Raw genomic sequence first — 27,138 nt, 5'->3', positions numbered from 1 at the left:
TTAATGTTTGAATATGTATTACCTGAAATTAGACTGGCATGGAATAATATTTCCACCCACCCACCCTTACCTGCACAAATTGTCAATACATGAAGAGTGATTTTAAATATGTAAAATGAGAGAGAGAAAGAGAGAGTGAGAGAGAGAGAGAGAGAGAGAGGAGTAATTACTGACAATAGTTATAATCCACTGAGGCACAGGTGGCTTCTTTGAACTTTTGTTGCAGATGAGGCAAGCTGCTTTTGTAAACTGTACCATGGCTTGCCTTTTCAGCTGTAAGCTGCTTTAGAGAAAAGTGTTAGAAACATATCCATTTATCTCTGCTGCTGCTGCTGCTTCTTTTAAGTGAACTGTGAAGAATGATTCAGGGAGAAAGCAAGGTCCCATTACTTTGTTCTTAGAAGTGCGTTGTGCTAGTAAATTTGGCATATAAGTGAATCCTATGTGTGCATCTAAGGCATGGACACGATTTTAGGTTTTAAAATAAGGCATGCCTCATGACCCAAAAGTGTGACCAGAGGACAGTAACTGCATTGTCTTTGGGCTCAGGACTGGGTTACGTCCACGCTTACTAACTAACTTCGACAAGTCCCACACACCTTTCATTGTTGCATATATCTTTCATGTTACCTTAATATAGTAGTTTACACCATCTCTTGTGTCACACCTCTTTATTTCTGCGTATGGTCACAATATGGTTCTCACAGGCAGGAATAAATGTGAAGGAAAAACACTGGGTGAAATACAATCAATGAATTTTAAGTCCCTGTGGATTTCAATCAGAAAGAGTTAGGAACATGTTAAACACTCCCATGGAAATCGATAGAATTTGGGGTTGCATTGTGCAGATTGCATAGGGAAATATTTGTTGGAAGAATAGACAACTTACTATTCTGCTATTAGTTTTGTTACTATTATGAACTTCAATTGCTAGCTCCATAGATCTATGTCACCTTGAGGGAGATTGGTAGACAACATATATGAATGCAAGTATGAAGATCCCAGGGAGAACAAAAGAGAAATATGACTATCAAAGCATCTTTTCTTTGGGTTTTGATTACCAATATATCACTTTTACAACCTCTTGTAAATCTCACCCTGTGAAGAAGCTGCATAACAAAACATTGTGTTTCATTTGGTCCATTCTGCTGGTCAGCCGCTTGAGTACATGGGCAGCATCGACACCAATGCAGGACAGGGCAAAAATGTTTGTGTGCTTGTTCTGTCAGAAGTGGTGGGTGGGTTTTATGTCCCTACAGCACTGTTATTTCTAACTGCAACACTTATTTTCTATCCACATGAATGAATAGTGCTCATTCACGGAACAAAACCTGCCCAGGTGATCCCACTTCATGGGTTGAGGCTCAGATTATGCCCCTTATGAATGAACTGTGTTCCAAATTACAGCCAATTTCTTATGTCCCCTGGAACTCAATGAACACCCATTGAGAACTGACCAGTCCTTGTCGCAATAGTCTACTGTCATTAAAAGCATGGCATAATATGTCTGCCCTGGATTCAATTTGTGTGTTAATAGAGTCTGATGGGATGTGCTTGCATGCATGTTTGTAGTTATTTCAGGTTTCCCATTTCTATTATGAAGAGTGACCATATGAAAAGGAAGACGGGAGTCTTGTACATTTAACAATTGCATAGAAATTGGAATTTCAGCATGTGTCATTTGTATGTATACAGCACCTGGTGAAATTCCCTCTTCATCACAACAGTGAAAGCTGCAGGAGCCCTGCCCTCTTTTTTATCTGATCACTAGTGCTGCATATTCTTTCTGGAAAGGATAATTTCCTTGAATTAGAATGTACTTGAAATAAAACAATTATTATCCATTGAATGAAACATCATCATCATGGCTATGGTAAACCTGAAGTTACCCACAAGACAGATACCTTCTACCAACGCTTCACTGTGCTGTAGCATTTTGCAAACCCAACATTACAGGGTGGTTCCTTCTTACAAGAAAATGCTGCAGCACAGTGAGCGAATGGTTCTGAGTGGGTGTCTGTTACACATGGGTAGGCCTGAGTACATGAACATGCATTTGTCTGTAACATGTATATCCCACCTTTCCTCCAAGGAGCCCAAGGCAGGAGACATAATTCTCCTCTTCTACATTTTACCCTCATGACAATCTTGTGAGGTAGGTTTATATGAAAGTCAGTGACTTGGCCAAAGCCTTCTGTCAGGACTAGAATCTGAGGGCATGTCTGCACCAGCCATTTATCCCGGAATTGTCCCGGGATCATCCCTGTGCATCCAAATTACACACAGGGGATCCCAGGAGTAGGCAGGGACGATCCCTAAATTTTCCTGAGATAATCCTTAGGTGTAGAAAGGGCCTGGGTCTCCTGAATTCCAGTCCAACACTCTAACCACTACGCCACCTTGGCTCAACTTTTCCTTCCCTCTTTCCTTTCCTAAGTTAGTTTGGAAACCCATCTTCTAGAACTTGTTTTAAAAAAAACCTTCTTCATTTCTTTAATCTAATGTCACTGCCCCATCATTGATCTTCTCATAGCACTTATTTGACAGTAGTGACTTCTGGAACAAGGCCATAATTGCTCAGATTGCCCTGGCCTTTGTTCTCCTACAGCTGTCTCTTGTCTTCATTATCGGCTGAAGCTCTCTAGACTCCCTAATTTATACCAGTCAATTACAGTCTCACCAAAGATGGTGACTGAAAGGAACCAGAGTCAGTGTGGCTATTATCTACAAACACTGCTCTTCCTTACACAGCAGTGCGTATTTTAGGTATACCTGCTTCAATCGACAACAATATCACGAAAACAGTGTAGTCCAGTGACCCGGGCTGAAATGATCCTGAACACACTAGGTTAGAAATAAGGACGTCCTCCAAATGAGGCTATTGGTTCTATCTGAATGGCCTGCTTTTGAAAATCAAATGACAAATCTGCATTATTTAAAGTTTATTCCCCCCCCCTTAACATAATTCAGAAGTGATGCTTTAGAGATGAAATACAATCTTAGCATTTATATAGTACTTTGCCAACATTAGGAAAACCCATGCCACCAATACATAGAGAAGCCATCACTCTTGTTGGTGTGTAGCCAGGGACAGAACATTTAGGCAAGTATGTCAGCTGGTTACGTAGCCTCCATTTTCAGCATCAATATAATCTGCTTGTATGGACACTACAATTGTATGGACACTACAATTCTCTCACATCTACCACACTGTTCCTCGTCTTCCTCTCTTCTAAATCCATCTGAAAAATCATGTGCATTCATGAGGAAACCAATAAGTTAACAAAATAGGAAATGGCAACTCCTAGCCTCCCACATCGAAAGAAAATTATCCTCATTGTTGATCAGACCCCAAACTAAGGCAGGATCTACACTACTGTTTTAAAAAGTTTTATAACAGTAGTGACAACTGTTGGGGCCCAGGACACACTCCATGTACAGTTTTCAAAACGTTTTCAAAGTGCCATATCCTGACAGGATCTACACTACTGCTTTATAACTGTCTATAACGGTATTGACAACTGTTGGCACCCAATAATATCTACACTACTGCTTTAAAATGGTTTATAACAGTAGTGACAACTGTTGGGGCCGAGGACACATTCCGTATACAGTTTTCAAACCATTTACAAAGTGTCATAACTGCTTAGTGTAGATCTGGCACACACCATATACAGTTTCAAAATGTTTTCAGAGTCTTATCCTGACTGGTGTAGATCTGGCCTAAACCACATAGCTGCCACCAGTGACGGTAATAATATCTTTGGTCAGTTGGCAACCCAGGAACAGTACTTGGTTAATTATTATAATGTACCAACTCTTCCCAAATAAGTCCAATTAATTTTGCTAGAACTTTGTTTCTGCATAGATTTGTTCAGAATTCTATCCTCGTTTACAAAATGAAAGCTATAGTCCCAAAGAAATCACACGGATTTAGAAAGATGAATTGTGACATTTTGAACTTAATTAGCTTTTAGTATGTTTTATATTTTTTCTTCCATTAAGACTTTTCACAGCCTTTTTGATGTTGATTATTATCATCATTTTATTATACACAAACTGCAAGCTGACAGAGGCTATTCTTAGAGTAACTAATAGTGAATAATGGAATTGTAATAAGTGTGGCCAATAAAATAAAAAGCCTTCTGACAGAACAAATGGAGTCATTAAAAAATATACTTGAGCTCCTCTTATGATCTTGGTGTAAGGTAATTGTAACTGGTGAGCACTAGAATTGTGTGGCTTGGAAATATTACCTCCTTCCCCCCCATAAAAAAGGATGACCCATCTTGGCTCCATCAAGATCCATATAAGTCTAGACAAAGCTTCAAAATGGGTCACAATGTCAGACCTTCTCCTCCTACTTGTCACATTCCCCTTCACCACAACCCCCTTTATTGTTGTGGGGGGTTACAGATCATGGAAAGGGGCCCCAGTTCTCAAGCAGGCTATCAGACTTAAAGAATGTCATTTCTTGCAAAGATCATGGGATTTGTCATTTTAGATTATTACTAGCGTTGAGCCGCATCCTGCCCCTTATTTTTGGGAAGTTTCTCTCTCCCTGTGAAAGAGGCATTATTTTTTCTGCCTCTTTCACAGGGAAGGTGAGGGGAAATTCTCCTTGGGGAGGGGACAGGTTTTCTCATACCTTTTTTAAAGTTTAGCTGGTTGTTGAGGGTCCTTCTTCCTAATTTTTAGTTTTTGTTAAAACAACAACAACAACAACACATTCCCTTCCTCTAGCATTTGGAAGAGTCCAGCAGTTCTTAGTGAATGCCTATTGGTGATCATGTGACCTCATCCTTTCCAATAAGCATCCAGTAAGCACTCCTGGACTCCTGAAAATGCCAGAGGTGTTTTTAAAAAAGAAAGAAATAAAAAAATGGCTACATTTCTACATTTCAACAACTGGCTACATTTAAAAAGGTATGTGGGAAACCTGTCCCCTTCCCCAAGGAGAAAATTTTCTGAAATTCTCAGCTCTCCCAGCCTATTTCACCCAAGTTTCATTTCTCCCTCACTCCCCATGAACTGCTGAAAATGGAACGGCTGAAATTTTAGGCACAGCACTAATTATTACAAATCCTAATATCCCTCCAGGCAATGACATTTCTAAGCATGATTTCAAATGCTGGGGCCAGCCAGTGTGGGCCTGGAAACTAGCTTGGCTGCCATTCTGGAAGCTGAAATTCCCTCCTGGCCTGCCTGATGGAGAGACAGAGTTTTCTCCTGCCATATTACCCCTTTTCCAAAGGGGAAGGCTTTTTTTCCCCTTTGTGAAAGATGGTCTGTACAGCACCATGTACATTGATGGTGCTATATAAATAAATAAATAAATAAATAAATAATCTTATGACAGCCTTTCCCAACCTGGTACTCTCCAGGTGTTTGGGGCTTCAACTTCCATCAGCCCCAGCTAGCATGCCTAGTAGTTAGGAATGCTGGGAGTTGTAGTCCAAAACATCTGGATGGCAACAGGCTGTGGAAGGCCGACTGATAAGCACTGGCAAAACTTCTAAAGGTTTGAGTATTTGCAAAATGTTTGAAGGAAACAGGGGGTATTCTGGTCCATTTCTACTTCAAATAGATATTTGAGTCACGCCAAACTTAGGAACAGATGAAAAATTCGATCCAACAAGTTTTTTTGTTTTGTTTTGTTTTTGGTTTTAATGATTTAACAGATTGACTCCACCAGAACCAAATGTGGGAAAAGATGCTATTTACAGTCAGCAATTACATATATTTCTGTGCTTCTGATGATGCATTCCACACACAAAAAAGAAAAAGAAAGGGGCTTGACAATGTGTGGGCATTTGAAAAAATGTGCTAAAAACACTAGATTTTTTAAAATACCTAGTATGAAGACCGGCCAAGATGGCTGTGGTCTTGTCCATGCCTCCTAACAGGGAGGGAGGAAGGATTTCATGAGAACAGCTCTCAAGGACCATCTTAGAAAAAACAGTTTGCTGAGCTGAGCCCTTTTCCCCAAAAACAACACCTGGGGAGTTATCAGCTTGGCCGAAGGTCGTTACTAATTGAGTGTTGACTTGTTTCAGCTCTGGGAAAAATGGCCTGGTGAGAAAGGCCCCCATCCAAAAGGGAGGGGGAGCCAGAAGGCCGAGTGGGGCTTGGGATTGGTTAGGATGGGTCATGGTACCAACAGGCCCTAAAAGGGATAAAGGAGAGGGCAACCAGGGGCCAGCCATCTTCCCTGGGACTACATGTATGTAGAGCAGGAAATCCCTGAAGAGCTGGGTGGCTGTTCGGTTTTAGAAAGTTTTTTTAAAAAATGTTTTAGTGTAGGTTTGGTATGCTGGTATTTGTTGTTTTTATGACTATTTGCTGGGTGTTTTTTTTAACTGTATTGGTTTTTATTATACAAATTGCATTGTTTTTATTATATGCATTTTACTGTGGTAAGCCATCTTAGAAGCACTTCTGCTAAAGCAGCATAGAAGTATTTTAAATAAGTAAATAAACCAATAAAAATAACATCATGTTCCTCACTTGTCATTTTTGAGACTATAGAAGTTGTCATATATACTTGAACAGTGTTTGTTCAATGTAATTATTTATTCATTTGATATGACATATCTCAGTTTTCATTCATTACAATTCCATTCTGCCCCATAGCCGAAGCCCTCTGAGCAGATCACAAAAATTAAAAACCATTAAAACGCGTTATACAAATTACAAAAACATTTACATATAAACCATATGAACAGAGATTTACACACATACACAGATAACATATATCTAAAAACAAATTGTTAAACTATCAGCCAAGATGATCCAGGAACTAATTAAAACTAATTATATGCTGCCAAATGCATGAGGGAAGAGAGTAGTTAACCTGCCGCTGAAAAAAATAGCAATATTGGCACCAGGCAGGCCTTGCTGGTGGTAGCCCCCTCCATAATTGGGGGCTACCACCAAAAAGGACTTCTCTCCCCTATTTCCAACCTCTGAGAGTCCCTTGGAGGAAGCACCTAGACGAAGGCCTTCAATGCTAAGTGCAATGTATGGGTCTGTTCATTTTTTATTTATTTTTTATTTTGGGGGAAGGGGTTGTTGGGATCAGCTTCCCTTGGTATTTTCCTTTCTCATAGCAGTATCAGCCAGTGAGAATGAACCTCTTTTAAAGAAATTACTTACCAAATATAACTGGAAATTATGATTAAAATTGAGCATTTGAATCAAAGCTGCTTTGTTGTTAAATCATGATTAAAACTCATGATGTAAATCAAAGTGGTTTGAGTCTGTTTTGGCCAGCTACTGAGCTTATCTGAGAAATGCTAATTAGATTTGGAGTCTCCGAGATATACTGTGAGAGGGAAATGATAATGGAGACTGACATAACATTGATTGCATAGGTAAAATAATTAGAGGTTTGATTTAAAGAAAACAATAAGAATAACTCGCTGAGGCTTGGGCAGGTTTGAAATAATAAACACAATTTGCAAAAAACGTGCAACTAAGCAGGATTATGCATAGCAGAATGTGACCTTTACTAATCAAAAACATTAAATACAGAAGGAAACCATGACAACAAATGGAGCAGGTTCAAGGAACCAAGGGCTTGTAGCAGCCACATGAACACTTTTTATATCATAAGCATAAAAATGTAGAAGAGTTGTTGCTTGCCTTTTTTCTTTCTTTACCTGATGCCTTCACCGAGAAATCTGGCCTCCTTTGGGATCACCGGAATTCCATGGCATGCCGGACTTGGCTGAGCTGCATCATTTCCCTGAGTTCTGGAGACATTTTATGCATTTCAGGGCGGTGGCTCAGCCATAATTTGGGCAAATTGGGCAAATAGGAATTTGCACAAATTATCAACTTGAATTCCACAAAGTTGCATGTTTTGCACAAATAATTTCTCTAACGCATAATTTGCGAGAATGGAATCTGCAATTTGTGCAAATTACACAATTTGTGGTCGTAACTTGTGCAAATTAGGCAATTTATGACTGTAATATGCACAAATACCTCTGCAATTATTATTATTTTTGCAGAAATTCCACCAGCTGGTCCAACTCATTGCACACCAAGTTGTGCCAGCTGGTGGAAGATGGAAAGATGGGAGTCCAGGGGAGGCGAGCCCACGAAATCTCATCAAGCGCCACTCCCACAACTGGATTCTTCTGACATACTTAGATGCTACCCATTTTAAAAACACCTGCTAGAGTGGTGATTTCTTAAATGTGTGTTAGAGCACTCTAGTGTGCTGAAGTGAGCCTTATAGCACAATCCTGGTATGGATTTTGTTACGTTTGTTCTGTCTGCATTTCAGGGATTGTCAGGTGAATTTTGTTCTGTTGTCCACTCATGGGTGGAATCAGCTGTTTTTTCCAATTTCCCAAATTTGCATGAATTCACATTTGCGCAAATTCACACTTGTGAAAATGCACAAATCCCCCCCTCCCCCATGTGCATTTTCATACTTTAGCCTATTGGGGAAAATGCTCATTTTAGGCTGGTGAATTTTTATTATTATTTATTTCTACAACTAAATGTGTTGAATTCCAGAAACCAAAACAACAACAAAAACCTGGTTCACAAGTCTACAGAATCTGTTTGACAGTCCACTGTGGAAACCATGGGTTGGATTTGTAGAAATCCAAACTCATTTGATTCCATTGCAGATTTCTCCAACATTCCTATTAAGAAATAGAATTCATTGGGTTCAATGGGGTTTATTCCCAGCTAATTGTATATAGGATTTCTACTGTATTTATGAAAAGTATTTATATCCTTTTAGCCCCCAAAGGACCACCAAGACAGCTTGTGCTTATAAAATATATTGTCATAAACTACAATAGGATGTATAGTTGTTGGTGTAGTTGTTTTTAATAATTTTAATAAAAGAGAACTTTAAAGAAAATTGGAAGGACTGAAGATGAATAGTAAGTGCCCTGACGCATCTAACATTCTACTACTTTTGAGCGGGGAGGCCCTGTAGGGGAGGCCATCAATTTGTGCAAATTTCCCCTATAGACTTAAGCAGGGCTGATTTTAAAATGCCTGTAACTTTGGGAATTTGGACACAATGAATGAGGAAAGTTGTGCGAATTGAATATAGCACCTGTTCATTAATTAGTGAAAAAATTCTGCAGACACATTCTCATCCTCATGTCCATGCTTGCAAACAGGGTATGCTCACATGTTTTGCGAGCAGAACCAACATTCTCATGCATCCCAAGCCTGTGGTCGAAGGCAGCTGCATTTCAATCCATAGGCAGCATCCTATACTGCCATTGCACCTTTGCTAGTGCAACAGATTATACTCATGTCCACAATGGGGTAGTTCAGCGGAGTTCCCTTCTGGAGCTTTTCTAGATGAGGCATTTATTATACACACACCACTTGTCACTTAAGGCCATTCATAGGTGTTTTGCTGACATCATCCTCTTGCAGTTTCCTTGCTGCATTTTTCAACCACTTCTGTATTGGGACTGAGGTGGGAGCAGAGGAGAAAATGCAGTATTTGGGGGAAGTGCAAAACAAAGCAGAATTCTCCACCAGTGTAGTTGCATCACTCTTATTTGTTCTGCTACACTACAATGGCACCTAGAGGTTATATAGCAGAAGGTATAGAAAGGAAGGAAAGAAAACAAAACTTTGTGTAGAGATCTGATCTTAATCTACAAAGAATCTGGCATCAGAAAATACTGGGTTAAGAAGCCTTGTTTAGAAAAGATTGTGGACACAAGTTGGAATGAGCTCTAGAGATGGACATCGGAGAATGACAACGTGCTTGAATTTTGCCGGCTTACACATTCTTATTCACATTTCAATCACAATCCACCCCTGTTCTTTTTAAAGTCCACTTCTCATTTCTGCTGCCTTAAAAGATATGGGGGTTCCTCATCATTTTTTTTTGTTTTGCTTTTTTGCTTTTTGCCACGATGTATATTAGAAGATACAGGCCTCAGCTAGATGACATTGTGGCTGCCATTTTGTTTTAGTTTTTAAAGGAGAAGGAGCACATGAGCGCTCGTCTGCAAAACAGTAAGTTTTTTTTTAAAAAAAAAATCCCTGCTCACCCCATCCCCAATGATCACAGAGCACCTGAGGAGCTCTGTGCCCCACGCCTGGCTCCTCGCGGTTACTCCTGAGGAGCCGGGACAAACTGCAACGCCCAGCCACATGTTCCATGGTCTCGGGATCAGCCTGGAACCACGGAAAAAACAGGCTAGTGGGGTAGGGCAAAATCCTGGGGAGATGGAGGAATCATCCCTCCCTGCTTCCAGGATCCCATGTGCATCATCTGGATGCACAGGGATGATCCCCGGGTGATCCCCGGGATAAGCCCTTGTCTAGCCATGGCCACAGTCTTTGTACAGTATATTCCCATTACTGAGTAACCATCAGGATCTAGAATCACACTAGCACATTGTCATTTTCTAGATTAAATTTGGAGGCACAATCCCCCTACACCATTCCAAATTGTCTCTCTGCATTGGAGAAGATTGTGGCCATAATGGCCTGTGTGCCTGCACAGTCTGCTGTCCAGGGCGATGGGAATTTTCAAGAACTTCTCTTCTTAATAAGTTTTTAAAAAAATCTTTAAAACAAACATGGACTGGATAGCCCTTCAAATAGAGGACTGTCCTCTGCAAAGTAGGGCACATGGTCACTGCATTTACTCTGCAGATACTCTCACTGTTGTATAAATCTATTTGCTTTATGTCTCATTCTCTAAGTCTATAGCTGGTTTGCGATGTGTTTCAGTTATTTGGGGGAGGGGGGAATGAATTTCTTACTTTTTGTATCTCACCCTCCTTTCAAGGCCCTCCATTGCAGATGAACTTGAATCCACCCATTGGCCAGGAATGCAATCCCATCAGGCACTGTTTAATTGCATTGTTCATTCAAGGTTTCCACTTTTACTAGCCATTAAACTTTAATAGAAGAAAGGCAAGAAATCTGCTTATGTGTGTGCCAAGCAATATTTATTTCAACTGATTAGTAATGTGTTTTATTAGATCATGAGTCACACCATGACTCTTAAATATTAAAGTGAGCTGAAGCAAAGGCATGATTCCAAGAAATTAAAGAATTTAAACAAAAATTGCTGGGTAGAAACATCAGAAGACCTGCAATTTGAGTCTTTCAGAGTTCAAGTTTCTCAACTCTAAGGCCCAGTTCATAGACTTCTTGAGGCCTACACGATCAACTGTGGGAGTTGACCAGTGCTGCTGAAGGGCTCATCACCCAGCTGGGATCATTTGGTGGGTCCAGTTTTATGACTTGGAGCCCCCTGTGAGAGAAGAGTTTCCAATTTGCTACAGTTTGTATGATCACTGCATCACCTTTTTTGATTGCACAAATTACAGCAGCCATGTGCCCACACCACACATGAAGACACCATGGCCATAGCTAGACCTAAGGTTTTTCCCAGGATCATCCCAGGTTTGTCTCTGCCTGAGCATTGGATGCCCTGTGTGGCACTTAAATGAACAGGTTTGACCCCAGGACAATCCTGGGATAAACCTTAGGTCTAGCTACGGCCCATGTTATCACAACCAGGTCTGGGATCGGCACGAAGCATCCTTTCAGGTAGCTGCTGGAGTCCTAAACAGATGTTTATCCTAGGTCCCCCTTTAAAAATGATTCTAACACTCTGCTCAGTGTTGGTCCTGGGAGCCATTTGAATTACCCACAATGCCCTGGAGCAAAGCTGGGGTGTGGGCAGTTGTAACATTGTGGGAAATTAAAATGTCTACTCATGACCACTCTGAGTGTTGCTGTCACTCACTCTTGCTCCCACTACCAGGTAAACAGACCAAAGTTCACCTACCTAGCAAGCGGGGAGATCAGAGGGCCCAGTTCAAATCTGGAGCTACCCTTTATCCCAGCAACAATTGCATGGAATCCAAAAAGTATGTGAAGTGGGCCAAAAATAGCTGGAGATGTCGATAGTCAGGCATAAACCCTGTGCCCCTTAGTTGTCAGATGCAAAGTCATCTTTTCCTATGTTTGTTATAATTCTTTACCATTTCACTTAGAAACATGCTCTTTCACTGTAATTTAAATCTGTGCATTCAAGAAATAACAGCTTTCTTCTTACACTAATAGACTCATGGATTATGAACATGGGAGGAATGTATTGTTCCAATGGTTTTGGCCCAGTACTCCCCCCTCTGTGTGTGTGTGTGTGTGTGTGTAAGCCACAGATATAACATTCTTTCATCCCAAGTCTACCTATACCTGCTAACTAATCACAGAAGCGTGGAGGGCCAAAATTTCAAATACAATTCCCAAAATATTGTTAGTCGTTTCCTAGCAACCACTGTAACAGATGTGATGCTTTGTTGTTGCTGAGTTTTTTAAACCTCAGAGGTAAAGTGTGTTTTTTTCCTTCCTATTCATGTAATCCACTCAGAAATGTGAGAAGGCAACTATTATACACTGCTGTCTGTAATATTTTTAGCGTGACCTTATGCTATGTGGTATAATGATGAATTTGTAGAGGCACCTGCCATTTTATGCCCATAAAGACATAGAATGAGAGCATCTAGCATTCAGTAGAACGAACAGGTGGGCCATTAGTTTCTGTTGCTGAAATATCTAGTTCATGAATAGAGTATGGGTGTACTAAAAACCTACTACCTGGTATGAAAGGGAGTTGGCTTCCAAGCTGAGCTAACATTTCTGAGGAGACATTTTTCTGAGGAAATTTCTTGTGATCTTTCATATTCTCACCCCACCACCACCCCAAAAAGAATCCACTTTGCAGAACAATTTCCAAATATTTGCACTTCATTTTTGTTGTACCATCGTTTTCCTCCCACAACGCCCTGGGATGGTTCTAGGTCTGGGGCATTATAGAGGAAGCATAATGCTGGTCAGATTGCCAATATTTTTGCTTCTGCTGTCATTTGTAGCAGCAGCTGAGGTGGGGGGAGGAACCCTTAGGAAAGAAGAAAGAAGCTGTGCTACTGGCACTGAAACACCTGGATCTGTTTAGCTTAGGGAAAGTTGAATATGGGCAGACATGATAGAGGTGTGCAAAATTATGGAAGATGTGGAGAAAATAGATACATAGACATTCATCTCTCTCACTCTCATAATACTAGAGATTTGGGACAGATAAGGAAGTATTTCTTCACACAGCATGGGACTCGCTATCAGAAAATGTAGTGATGGCCACACCAACTTGGTTGGTTTTAAAAAGGGGTTAGACAAATTCATGAAGGATAGATTGTATTAATGGCTACTAGTGATGATGGCTGTGTGCTATCTCCAGTATCAGAGGCAGTATGCCTAGATACACAAGTTGCTGGAGACCACAAGTACCAGGGTGCTAGTGGCACCAGGCAGCTGGTGGCCACTGTGTGAACAGAATGCTGGACTAGATAGACCTTTCATCTGATCCAGCAGGGCTCTTATGTTCCTCTGTTTGCTGCTAATGGTAAGCACCCCTGAAAAAGTGTTGGAGAAGTTCTCCCCATCAAGAAATTTGGTGAAATGGTTTCCCAACCCTGGTTTCTCTGCCCACAAATTGGGTGGAGAATTTTGAGAGGCCATTTACACGCAGCTCTAATTTCAGGTTCGCCAGGGATAGAGATCAGGTTCAAGGAGATCCCAGATATACAGGTAAACTTGGGATTTGTCCAAGTCAGACATTACACATTCATGGAAGATAAGGCTTTCAATGTGTACTAGTCTTGATTAGAGATGTGAAAGTCTAGAAAAAAGCCTGGGGGCATTTAAAAAACACACACACCCCAACATCCTGTTTTTTTTAAAAAAAAAAATGGGAAAAACAAATTTGGGGGAAAACTGAAAAATAATACTCCTATGAAATATTTAAAGTGTTTTCTCTTTTGAAGTGGGTGAAATGCTTTTAAAGACAAGGTTTTACTGATGCAAATTGTGTAATATGAAGATTCATATGTAACACGAACTCCAGCTTTAGAGATTTCTGTACATACTTCAGTACTCATTATGTTCAATATTGTTATAAAGTTTAACTTGATATCCAAATGTCCTACTAGTCATTAATATTGTGACTGCATAATGTTTCTGCCTATTTAATACACTTTTGCTTTCTACAAAATGTGTAATTCTATGTTCAACTTTATTTTTCCCCCTAATTCACAGGTAACAATAACTAGGATAGATGTCCTTAAGTGGCATATAGTGCAGCATATTGCAGCTCACTCTCTATTTCTCTAGTATTGAATGTATTTGCAATTTAGCTGGTACAAAATAAAGGCATTTATACTTTTGAGGCAGGAATCCTGTCCACACTTATGGGGAGTAAGGTCCGCTAAATAGAGAGGGTCTTCCTTCTGAATAAACATGCATAGAATTATTTCATGTAAGGTGTCTTGCTAGGGCTTTTACCCTAAAAGGCAGCCTAGAAAAAGACACTGAAATAAATAGAATTGCTCTGTCAAATTTATAAGTATGCTGGGTAAGTTATAGATGATGCATTTCTTATTTTTTCCTGACTCCCTTCCTGGTGGGGCGGGGGGGGGAGGCAGCCCCCCCCCCAAAGACTTTATGAGGATCATCAGATGAAGGAAATCATATTTCCTTACCATGGCTTTGCCTCCTGCTTCTGTCCCACAATAAGGATGAGCAGCTTCCTCTTTCTTCAAACAGGGGCCTAATCTACACCAAGCAGGATATAGCACTATGAAAGCGGTATGAAAGCAGCATATAAGAGGCAGGAGCCACACTACTGCTATTTATTTATTTATTGCATTTATAGCCTGCCTTTTTTTCCTCCAATGAACCCAAGGTGGCATACATAATGCTCCTCCTCTCCATGTTATCCTCACAACAGCCCTGTGAGGAAGGTTGGGCTGAGAGTCTGTGACTGGCCCAAAGTCACCCAGTGGGTTTCCATGGCCAAGTGGAGACTAGAACCTGGATCTCCTGACTCCCAGTCCAACACCTTAGCCTTTACACCACACTGGCTCTTTATGGTGGTATTGAAGTGCACTGACCACTGTTGGGGCCCATTCACACATACCATATACTGATTTCATACTGATTTCATAGTGCTATATTGTGCTTGGTGCAGCTCCTGCCTTTATATACCACTTTCATAGTGCAGTATCCTGCTTGGAGTAGATTAGGCCGGGGAAGAAAGAGGAAGCAAGCAACAACCACGTGGCCCATTGAGAGGGTGTTTTTTTTTTATCATGCTGCTTGACCTGCACGCAGCAGGAAATAGCAGCAAGTTTCATCACAGCCAAAACAACAACAACAAAGATGTGGGTGGTTTTTTGTGACAGAAAAATGAGCAGAAGGAGTGGGCGATGTGCGGGAGGTGGACGGCATCATTAAAAGGCCCCGCGAACATCTATGAGTGGCTCGTAATGAGTGTGCGATAAAATACTCGTCTGATGATGCTCTAGATATTATTTTCAGTACAACAGGCATTATGCCTCTGTATACCAGTTGCAGGGAATAGACCGGGGAACATGAACAGAAGCATTGTTCATGGGCTTCCTGTGGTCATCTGGGCCCTATCTTGCCCACGCTGCAAGGCCTCAGGCTCCCACATTAGTGCCCCTTCCTAGCATTGGCATGAGAAGGAGAGCCAATGTGGAGTTGTCACTGGAGCATCTACAGATTAAAAAAATAAAACAGGGCAGGAGAGAAGAACAGGGCAGCAAGAGGGATGTCAGAGGCAGGAGAACTAGTTTGGACGCCGGGCGTCCTGCTCTTCCTCCCCCTCCTGCTGCCCCATTCCTTCCCATTTTTTTTAATCTGTAGATGTGAAGGTTTGCATCTACAGATTTAAAAAGGGGCAACCAGAGGGGGAGGAAGAGAGGGATGTGCAGCCCCTGAACCAGCCCTCCTCCAGCTGATGGTGACCAATCAGGGGTTGCCAATGGCTGTGGCATGCCTCCACTTAAAATTGTCTGGGAAAGTGCCCAACATTTTTAAAGCAAAGTTTAGGGGGCTTGGCCCTGGATGGTGGCTGCATCATATAGATGACCTGCCACCACTCCGAATCCACTCCGGGGCAAATCCCTCATCGAGACAGGCTCCTGGTTGGCTACTGTAGGAATAGACTACTGGCCTACATCTGGCAGGGGTCTCCTAATGTTTTATCCAGGGAGACAAAGCAGCAGGGTGAAAGACCTAGGCAAACAATACCCCAAGGCTTGCTCTCACTCCGTTTTCATGCTGCATTCACAAAGTGACGTCTGACCATATCCTGAGATAAAGACATAAAGGCACCTCCGTCTTTCCCACCCTGTTCCTTGCCACTTTGGGAATTGGGAGGAAAAACAAAGACAGTTCACAGCTGACTTGGTTCCTTAGTATCTGATAATCAAGGATTTCAAGGCACTTTCTTCTTCAATGTATACTTTGAAGCACATTAATGTAATAATAATTCACTAAGCTATTTCCTTTCTTGAATTGTCACATTTTGAGAACTGAGGCACCACAGGGAAAAAAAGTTTATATTCCTGTGCTGTTACCTTGTCACAACATATTGAGTTGTTTTCCTATAATTCAATGTATTTTAGTATCACACATGCTGGTGATTTTCCAAATGTGTCATTTACAAAGTATATATTTGTTGTAAAATCCTATCAAGCATTTTTTTTCTAGTGAGCATGGGATGTATAATCATTATAGTAAGTTCTGGATAAAATTGGGAAGAAAACCCATCAGGAAGAAGGCATTTTCATATACATCGTTAAAGCAGTTATGTATTTGTTCATTTTGATTTTGGGTGATGGAGTTTTCTCTTCAACATTGATTATTTGTGTCCTTCAATGTTTCAATTGGGATTTGGCCTTTTGGCAAATAATAGCTTGGTTCTTTCTGTTTCAATTACATTTGGCTCCCTAATTATATAACAGCATCCTGTGACCTTATCACATGACAGTATCAACTGGTCAGACTCTTTAACAGATAACAGATCTGTGAAAATATCACTTGGTGGGAACCCCTCCCCCCCCAAAAAAAAACAGGGGAGGAAGATCTTCAAACTCCAGATGCATTCTTATAGTTTGCCTGTTTGCATTAGCTACCTCTATGTTCCCAAGCCCAATTCAAGGTGCTTGTTTTAGCTTATAAAGCCCTACACAGCTTAGGACCACAATACCTGATGGAACGCCTCTCCCGACATGAACCTACCCATACACTACACTCAATGTCCTCCTCTGGGTACCTACCCCGACGGAAGCTCGGAGAATGGCAACCAGGGAGAGGGCCTTTTCAGTGGTGGCCCCTCAATTATGGAATAATCTCCCTGACGAGGCTCACCTGGCACCAACGTTGTTATCTTTTTGGTGCCAGGTCAAGACTTTTCTCTTCTCCCAGGCATTTAACAGCATATGCTGAGTTTTTTTAACTGACCCCAAAATAGAGAGCTGTGGCTATGGGGCAGTATATAAATGTAATAAATAAATGAAATGAAATAATGGCTCTAATAGATTCCCGCACTTTCACATGCAGATCCATGGAGGGGGTAAAGTTCCCTTATTTAAATAAAGAGGCCCTAGTTTATCCCAAGCTGTGGTGTCTGCGTCTTTCTTCCATGCTTCCTTCTCCACTCGCAATCAATTTCATCACTGTGCAGAATGTTTTAATTGTTTAGAAATAGATGGTTAAAATTCTGTTTTCATTGGATATAGTTATTTTTCATTGTTAAGCATGCAGAATGCCTTTGAGTAAGGAAGAATCAGCTCCACGGTGCCTGCTTAGATTGACTTGAAAAACAGGCTTTGCTTTCTATTTCGGAGGCCCTGGACCCAATGCTTCCCAAGTGCAAGACTGCTCATGCAATAGGACTTCCTCATCCTCTTCTCTCCCCTGCAGCCCTTCCCCCTCCCCAAATATCTGGGCAGATCTGGGGAAGAACAGGGGGCTGTGGGGGGGGGGAGAGGAAATCCATTCCACAATCAGTTTCCCTTCCACTGGTTGAATAGCACCATTGGATCCAACCCCCTGTACCTGCATCAATTTCTATCACTTGAACAGCTGGCCCAATTCTACATGATCCTTGTCCAGCTGTTTATTGTAAGGTCTTTCTGAAGAGCACCACCTGACTTGAATGAGGCCAGTATTTGATAACTTCCACTAAAATCTGGTCAGATTAATTAGATAAATGTGTACTGCCAGAAATATATGTGAGAGCTCCCGCAGTGCAATTCCTGGAGTGTGATCACTCCACTCTCTCATTCAAATCTACAGTCATGAAATCTCTAGGTGGTATTAGGTGACCCTGGTTTCTCTCTCTGCAAGATGGAAGTAATACAGCCTACCTTACCAGATAGTCTTAAATGCCTGTGAAGTGCTTTAAATAACCAGAAACTGTGAGTAAACAGGAGGCATAATTAAGCATTCAATGTGGCACATTGTGGTTCATCAGTAGTGCAATCTATTTCAATGTTTTCCTAAGACTCTGCACAAAATGGTGACATGCGGAATGAAATATATTAAATACTGAGTGATCAATATCAAAGCACATCCAAACATTTTTTAAAAACTGTGTTAAGGGGCATGATAGGAACTACTGAAAAGTAGGCTGAAAAAGTGTTATAGGTAGCTTCATCGTGTACAAATGGAATAACCCATCGTAACGTAAATGTTAAAACATACAAAAGCAGATAATGTCAAGGATTACTGTACTTGTGAGATTAAAGAAGTGAAAAAATAACTATATGAAATGAGCAGCCTTTCCGTGCAGGGAACCTGTGAAACGAATGGAAGAATAATTTCAGTTTATTTCTCTTCCTCTGAATTCACTCATGATTTGAACAGGATGGATTTTCTTCTTAGCCGAACCTTTCCTGACAGCTGCATAGATTTCCTCCGGCTTCTCTCTCTTAATCAAAGGCTTTTTTTCTGGCGCCTTCATCCGCCACATCACCACGGGGTGTCGTGGGCCAGCAGGACTTTGAATTCTGATAATCTTCGTAGAGGCGATATAGGACATCTTCACTGTCTGCACCACAGCATTCATCAGGTTTTTGGCAGCCTGAATTAGTGAAGTCACGCTATCCAACTGTAATCAGAAACACAACTGTTTAGTCTCAGAAAGGAGGCTAGCTTTAATCAGAAACAAACATTTAAAAGGCGGTTGATCTTGGTTTCTCTTTGTGCATTAGGGCCTCAGCTGGATGAGGGCCTCAGCTGGAGGTGATCTCGTGATATTATGATGGCAAGATCGTTGCCCTTGTTTACACGTGGCGTGCGACATCATGGCCACCATATTTTTAAAGGTGACAGCCTTTAAAAATGGTGTTTTTTAAACTCCCCCTCCCCCGCCCCCATCCTCGATGGGCACAGAGCGTGCCCAGCTCCCGGATCCTCGTGGTTACTCATAAGGAGCCATGGCAAACCGTGACTCCTGGCCATACGTTCCACGGTTTTGAGATCATCCTGAGACCACAGAAAAAGTGGGCTAGAACTGTAGGGTGATATCCTAGGGAAAGGGAGGGATCATCCCTCCCTGTTCCTTGGATGCCCTGTGCGGCATTTGGATGCACAGGGACGATCCCGTGGCAATCCCTGGGATATCGCCCCGTCTAGCTACGGCCTAGATGTAAGGAAGGGGAAAACATGAATGCAGAGGAGATCAAAAATAATTTGCAATGCTGGATAATATAAGCTCATTGGGGTGGGGGAAGGTTACTTTAAAGACATACATTATTGGCATCTTGAAAGCATTATATCTAATCCCTCCTAGCTGCAAACCTAAACAAAACACAATAAAATAAAGAAGCACAATACAATAAAGTTACTAGGTTGTTGCCCTAAGGATAAATTTGGCTTTAATTTTCCTTGCAAATTAAGTTCTAATTTTTGTTTGTCTGATTTCATAGCTCTGTAATTGTGGCTATACTAGACAAAGAAATCATTTTGTCCCAAACAGGATATGGCCACCTGTGAGCCTTTGGACAGCCAAAACACACTCCAGAAGAATGGAGACATGGGCCCCATCTACACCTAGTGTCAAATCATTAGGATCCCATCATGGTAACACTATATCCCTCTTGCGTATTTATATCTCATAGTACACACAGGGCATGTCTAGATGAGTCATTATCCCGGGGATGGCCCTGGGATCATCCCTGTGCATCCACATGATACAAAGGGGATCCCAGGGGAAGGGAGGGATGATCCCTCTCTTTCCCTGGAATAACCGGGACGGCTTTAATCCCGACTTCTCCTGCGGACTTGGGATCGTCCTGAGATTGTGGGACCTGTGGGCAGCCATCCCAGTTTTCTCCCAGCTCCTCACAAGTAAACGCAAGGAGCCCGGAACCAGACCTGGGGCATGGAGCTTCTCAGGGTTAGGGAGGGGAGCGATGTTTTTTTTAATTTACCTTCTTATTTTCGCTGAAGTACTTCTGTGCTCCAGCTCTTCTTTCTTTAAAAAATGGCCGCCACAACAGGCGCAATGCCCAGGATGTCGTGCGGCCATGCGTGGACTGAGGGGGAGGATCTCATGATCACCATATCACGAGATCCTCCCCCCCCCCTACATCTAGACATGTCCACAGTCACATTTGTTGCAGTATTTTGGATAATGTGGAATAAAAAAGCAGGAAAACACACTATGAACACAGTATATGAAATGTGTAATGTGTCACAACTGTTATCAGTCCACTTCACTACCATTATACAGCAGTAGTGTAGATCTAACCATGGTGAAACCAATGGATGCAAGAGGATATATAAACAAACTGAAAGCTCAAATTATTTTACTCTCTGTTTGAATAAGTTTGTGCATGTGCTTCTCATTTCCCCTGAGAAGAGCACAGCTATCCCAAACAGTTCAGGAGTACCAATACCAATAAATCCTTTTGGACATATTAACCTTCTCTACATTTCTTTCTAACGCCCCTAGAATGGGATCAAAATTTCCTGATAACCCACCCAATTCAGCTTAGGGATGCAAAATCGGGCACCCCATTCACACCCCTTGGGATAGCTCCGTCAATTTGCATGTTAGAAACCTCAAACTCGGCACCAGGGCAGCTTATCCATGTGTCCACATGCACGCCAAGTTGCAAGCAAATCCCATCATCCCCTGATTTTTGGTGCGGCTCTACCCTCTAACGCACCACCCATAACCCTAATTCACACCCCTTTAGATAGCTCCGTCAATTTGCACGTTAGAAACCTCAAACTCAGCACCATGATAGCTTATCCACGTGTCCACATGCACGCCAAGTTTCAAGGCAATCCCATCATCCCCTGATTTTTGGGGAATTTATGAAAATCGGGCACCCCATTCACACCCCTTGGGATAGCTCCGTCAATTTGCATGTTAGAAACCTCAAACTCGGCACCATGATAGCTTATCCATGTGTCCACATGCACGCCAAGTTGAAAGCAAATCCCATCATCCCCTGATTTTTGGCATGGCTTAACTCACCCCAAATTGTCCCATTCTACAACTACGTCAATTTGCACGTTAGAAACCTATCCTTTGGTCCCATGACAGCTTACCCATGTGTCCCCATGGACACCAAGTTTCAAGGCAATCCCATCATCCCCTGATGTTAGGGGAACTTTTGAAATTCGGACACTCCAGTATGTCAGGGATTTAAAGTTGCAATTGCAGACAGCTCAATGGGGCCAGTTCCAAGGCAATCCCAACATGCCACGAGATAACCCTAAATCTTCTTGCACATTTGAAAAAGGGATTATTGAACTTGATAAAGTCTAAGTGAGCGCAGGAAGGACTTCTCCCCTGAGTCAAAGCAAGACACATCCACCATCCCTGCAAGGCGGGAAGGGGAGAAGGGAGGGAAAGCAGGCAGGCAGGCAGGCAGGCAGCATGCATTGTAGTGCCGCAAGGATGGCTTGAGCACTAACGCATAGCAAACCAACCCGTAAGCGGGCGCAAGGAGCAAGTGAGGCAAAGATGGCTGGTTGTTTCTTTCTAAGCCAGCAGTTACGCCTTGAGGGGCACAGAGGAGGACGATTGGGAGCAAACCAGGCACCAGGCGGGCAGAGAGGCAGGCAGAGTAGGCGAGGAGTCAGTCCTGGCAGATGCCCCACCACAGCAGCACCCCGGGGGAGGCGGGCAGGCGGGCAGGCAGGCAGGCAGGCTGCGGGCATTTCTGGGGGCACAAGGAAGTGATGGCTGGTTTCTAAGCCAGCATTGCAGTTAGTCACGCATTGCAAACGCAAACCATCCCAGCGAGTCGGTCACCGAGGAGGACAGGCTAGCAGAGGGGCAGGCAGAGTGACATGTCATAGATCTAGTATTGGGGAGGAGTCAGTCCCGGCAGATGCTCCACCACAGTAGCACCCTGGGTGGGCATTGGAAAACGCCATCTTGTGGGTCAATACTTCCCCCACCCCATGTCCTGCAGGGTTGCCTGCCTAACCCTTGTGGGGATGGGAGATGGAGAGCTTAGAGTGGCAGTGCCAGCAGCAGCCTTCGGCTTTCCCCTGGAACCAGTCGCCTTGCCCGCCTCTTTCCCCAGCAAGATCGCCTGGTGCTGCCTATGAAGATGCATCTTCATGCTGCTGGTTCCATAATGCCCTGTCGATGAACCCCTGCTTAGGCTGAGTTTGCAGTGGCGACAGACAGCAAAGCGGGGATCCGCTCCCAACTCAAAGTGGTCCCACACGATGCTTGTCTTTCGTTTCCGTGGTGACACCACCAATTGCCCGCCTGAGCTCTCTGGTGTTGCCACAGAAACAGGGGTGTGGGATGAGACTGGGGAGAGAGCCTCGGCCTGCTGCTGCTCCTCCTCAGCCCCCACATCCTGGAGGCCCACCGCCTCCTCCTCCTCCCCCCCCTCCACTGTGCTGAGGACCTCGTCTAGGTCCATCATCGGGCTCGTGGGCTGAAAGGAGAATGAAGGAGTTGGGGATACTCCTCCTCCTCTAATGGCACTGCTGCCACGTGCCTCTTGCAAACGGGCACTTTTCCCATTCCCACCCTCAAAAAGAGAACGCCGGGCACAAGTTGCAGAAGAGAGTGGCTCTGCCTGCTGCTTGTCCTGCTTCTGTTTTGGAGCAGTCAGCCAAGGAGTTGCCCGTTTGAGTTTCACAGGAGGAGAGGAAGCCTGCTTACTGCTGGCAGACTGAGCCTTGCTGCTTTCAGCACGCCTGCTTCCTCTTTTCATGATGACTAACAAAATATTAATACTACTAATACTATGTATAAGGTACTACTAAGAATATGTATAAGAAGAATATAATATGTTTAAATGTAGGGAAATGGGACAAGAACAATAAAATATACTACTACTAATATGTATGAGAATATACTAATATATATATATATATATATATATATATATATACTACTAAGAATATCTACAAGAATATAATAATATGTTTAAGAATATTACTAATAAATGTAGGGAAATGGGACAAGAAATGGGACAACCACTACTATAACAAGAACAAAATATGAATACTACTACTAATATGTATGAGAATGTATACTAATAGACTACTAAGACTATGTCAAAGAATATAATATAATATGTTTAAGAATAGGGAAATGGTGTGCGTATGCTTTCCCCAAAATGCTCAATCTGTGGCTGCCTGTTGAACTTGACAAAAGCAGCCCACTCTGTCCAAGTTACACAGAGAAGAAAAAGAGAATCCAATTTTTTTGGTATATTTGGTATATAGAAGATAGAAGGAAACACAATCAGGATTTAAGAGAGGGGAGGGGGAAAAAGAACCAACCACTACTATAAGAAGAACAAAATATGAATACTAATATAATATGTATGAGAATATATACTAATGGACTATGTGAAAGAATATAATAAAATATGTTTAAGAATATAAATGTAGGGAAATGGGACAAAAAGTGTGTGTATGCTTTCAAAAGAAAGCTTTCACAAAAGCAGAACAGTCAGGCTTTAATACAGGGAAGGGGGGGGCAACCAACCCAACCACACACTCCAAAATTCAAAGATAAAGTTTATATTAAATCAAAGTAAGGGGAAAACACAAGGCAAACTAAGCTACAAGTCAGAAAGAAGCAAACAAACACACACACGCGCCAAACTAAACCTATCCTAATCTATCTCCAAAGTCCAAAGCAGGAGCACTAACTAACTAACTAAGTGTTCCCTCCACGAACGCCAACCCACAAAGAGACACAAAACAGAAAGTTCTCAGGGTGGGTCTGCCTTAGTCCCCCCTCCAACGCTGGGATTGGAGGAGGATGCTTTCTGAGGAGATCAATTTTCATCAGGATTGGGAGTTGAATGTGCCTGTCATCGCTTCCAAAAAAATAAAAAAATAAATAAAAAAAACCCAAACCCCGATTTTTAAAAAAATATTGCACGTGAACCACAGCACGCAGAAAGTTGAGAGTGGTCTCAAAATGACCCCCATCCACGACTCTCTGTGCACAAGAATTTTCAGAACGATAGCTTAAACCCCCCCCCCAGTTATCCCCAATTCTTTCCCTCAATGCAATCCTATGGGCGAAAAGCCGAAACGCAGTTTGAGCCGCGCGGTTGACCCGATTTTTAAAAAAATATTGCACATGAACCACAGCACGCAGAAAGTTGAGAGTGGTCTCAAAATAACCCCCATCCACGACTCTCTGTGCACAAGAATTTTCAGAACGATAGCTTAAACCCCCCCCCAGTTATCCCCGATTCTTTCCCTCAATGCAATCCTATGGGCGAAAAGCCGAAACGCAGTTTGAGCCGCGCGGTTGACCCAATTTTTAAAAAAATATTGCACGTGAACCACAGCACGCAGAAAGTTGAGAGTGGTCTCAAAATGACCCCCATCCACGACTCTCTGTGCACAAGAATTTCCAGAATGATAGCTTCAAAAACAACGTAGTTATGCGCAATTATTTCCCGCAATGCAATCCTATGGCGAAATGTTTTCAAGATGGCGACCGGAGCGCTCCGCCTGAACTCGGAGCTCCGAAAAATGGTCGCTTCTCTTCGCCTTGCTTCTAGGGGGTCCGCGGTCCGCTCCTACTCCGCCTCTGGGTAAGGCGGAGCAGGCCAATCCGCTACTGCTTCTACGCTCCTAATCGGAGCGGAGCACATCCCTACTTATTATTACTTTTTCCTTTCTTTCTTGTGGCATGGTGCACAGCAGTGGCCAACCTTTTTGGTAAGCGTACCTAAGGTGGCCACTTAGGAGTTACCGAGAAAGAGAGGAAACGAATCACCCAAAAAAGAGGACACAAATTTGTATAAAATTTTGATATGCTAATTTAAATTATAGGTGCACATTTGGAAATTATAATTATAATTTAAAATGAAATATAGTACATCTCTCCATACTGAGGAAGATGGTGATTGGCATGCCTGCCTGTTGTCCAGGTAGTAACTGCTGTCCAGGTAGTAACTGTTGATGGACAGTTTTTATGGGTCTATCTTTAAACCAGAACTGGACAGAGCAGCCCTTCAAATAGTAGAGGACACCTGGCCACATGTAGTGCTCACTACAGGACAAGTGTCACCATCCATGCCTCAGTGCGGTTTAACTTCTAGTCTAGTGTGTGTGTGTGTGTTTCACATCAGTCTTATCTGTGGAAACGCGTGTAATGACTTGATTTTCATACCCAAAACGTATGTTGGAAAGGGCCACTCCAAAGCCTGAAATCTACATTCTGGTGGAGTGAGAGTGATCTGTACACCGGAAATGGTTTCTATTTGCAGATCTCCGAGGGGCCCAGCAGGTGCTTCATGGTGGGGAAAGCACGATCAGGGAACGAAGCCCCTCATAACAGTGACATCATCACCATTTATTAAACAATTCATTTCCATGTCTATCCTGTCATTCATAAAATAAAGTGATAATAATATCCCAGGGTGGGTGACAATAGCATTAGAATATCCAACAATAGATGAGGAGGAGGAGGAGTGCTTGTATTGACTTTTACATCTCTAATTAGCTTAGGGTCAGAGTATCTAAAGGAATGTCTCCTCCCATATATGCCTCCTCTAGGTCATCTTTGGAGGCCCAGGCCCCACAGAATGAAATTAGGCAGGTGGCTACAAGATGAAGGACCATCTCAGTGGTGTGCCCTCCCCAATGAGGCTTGCCTGGGTGCCCACACTATTATCTTTTTGGCACCAGGCATAGACATTTCTCTATTTCCACAGTCATTTTAGATTTTTATAACTGTTTTTTTAAAAAACACATGCTATTGTACCTTGATGTTTTTAACCTGATTTATTGCAGAAGCTGGAGTGGGCAGAAAGTAGATCTCCGGGTGTTTGGGACTTCAATGCCCAGCATTTCCGACCATTGGTCAAGCTGGCAGGGGCATCTGGGAGTTGAAGTCCCAAACATCATTAGATCAACTTTCTGCCCACCCTTGGTGTAAGCTGTAAACCGCCCAGAGAGCCCTGGCTATGGGAGCGGTATATAAGTTTAATAAATAAATAAATAATAAATAAGCTGCCCCAAGAACCTTTTGTTATATGGTGGCACATACATATAAGAAAGAAAGAATCTCCCAGGATTGTGGCCAGGAGTGCAGCTGAGCTAGCAAAAGGATGGTTCCTTTCAGAATGGTGGCATCTTCATTTGCATTTGTGTCAACCCAGTTTCCCCATTACTAGCCACTCATTCTGCTGAAAGCAAAGAAATGTTACAAATTTATTTATTTATTTATTTATTACATTTCTATACCGCCCAATAGCCGGAGCCCAATAGTGCCTTTCCAACATGAAAGATAAAAATGATTTTATTCCAGCAGGCTTTTTCTTAATTTGGCCTCCTTAAAGTTTTAACTGCTGCTTCTTGCTGATTGTTTTTTATTTGTATTTATGGCTTTGATTTTTTTCTGATCTTTGTAGTTATTTTACTGTGAACCGCCTTGGGAATACTTTGGTGTAGCAAAACGGAATAGGAACAAACAATTGAGAAACTCTGCAGAGCCATAGGATAATTTGGATCCCTGGATCCGAGGTCAGAGATAGCACTGACCACAGATCCAGGAATCTGTGGTTCCCATCCCCTCCTTTTGCAGTTGGCATGGAAAAAAACGGCGTGGGCTGCCTCTCAGAGAGGAGCTAAAGGGTTTGTGATGATGGGTTGGGCTGGGAGGGGCCTGGGGAAGCCAGGATATGATATCATAGAATCATATGTCAATTTGGAAGGGGCCTATAAGGCCATTGATTCCAACCCCCTGCTCAACGCAGGAATCCACCCTAAAGCATACCTGAAAGATGGTTGTCCAGC

At 42.5% G+C, this 27,138-nt stretch overlaps 1 protein-coding gene across 1 annotated transcript in view; it reads right to left on the bottom strand.

The window, feature by feature from the left end:
• Window positions 1-18,703: 18,703 nt before the first annotated feature.
• CTNNA3 (catenin alpha 3) overlaps window positions 18,704-27,138 on the bottom strand; it is a 902,456-nt gene continuing 894,021 nt past the window's right edge. Inside the window, exon 18 of the mRNA XM_063133292.1 lies at window positions 18,704-18,991. Within this exon, the coding sequence (XP_062989362.1) occupies window positions 18,704-18,991 (288 nt within the window). The remainder of the gene's footprint in view (window positions 18,992-27,138) is intronic.

This window comes from Elgaria multicarinata, chromosome 8 (genome assembly GCF_023053635.1).
Source record: "Elgaria multicarinata webbii isolate HBS135686 ecotype San Diego chromosome 8, rElgMul1.1.pri, whole genome shotgun sequence".
In the NCBI taxonomy this organism is placed as follows: Eukaryota; Metazoa; Chordata; class Lepidosauria; order Squamata; family Anguidae; genus Elgaria; species Elgaria multicarinata.
This window is presented reverse-complemented; position numbering and strand designations above follow the sequence as displayed.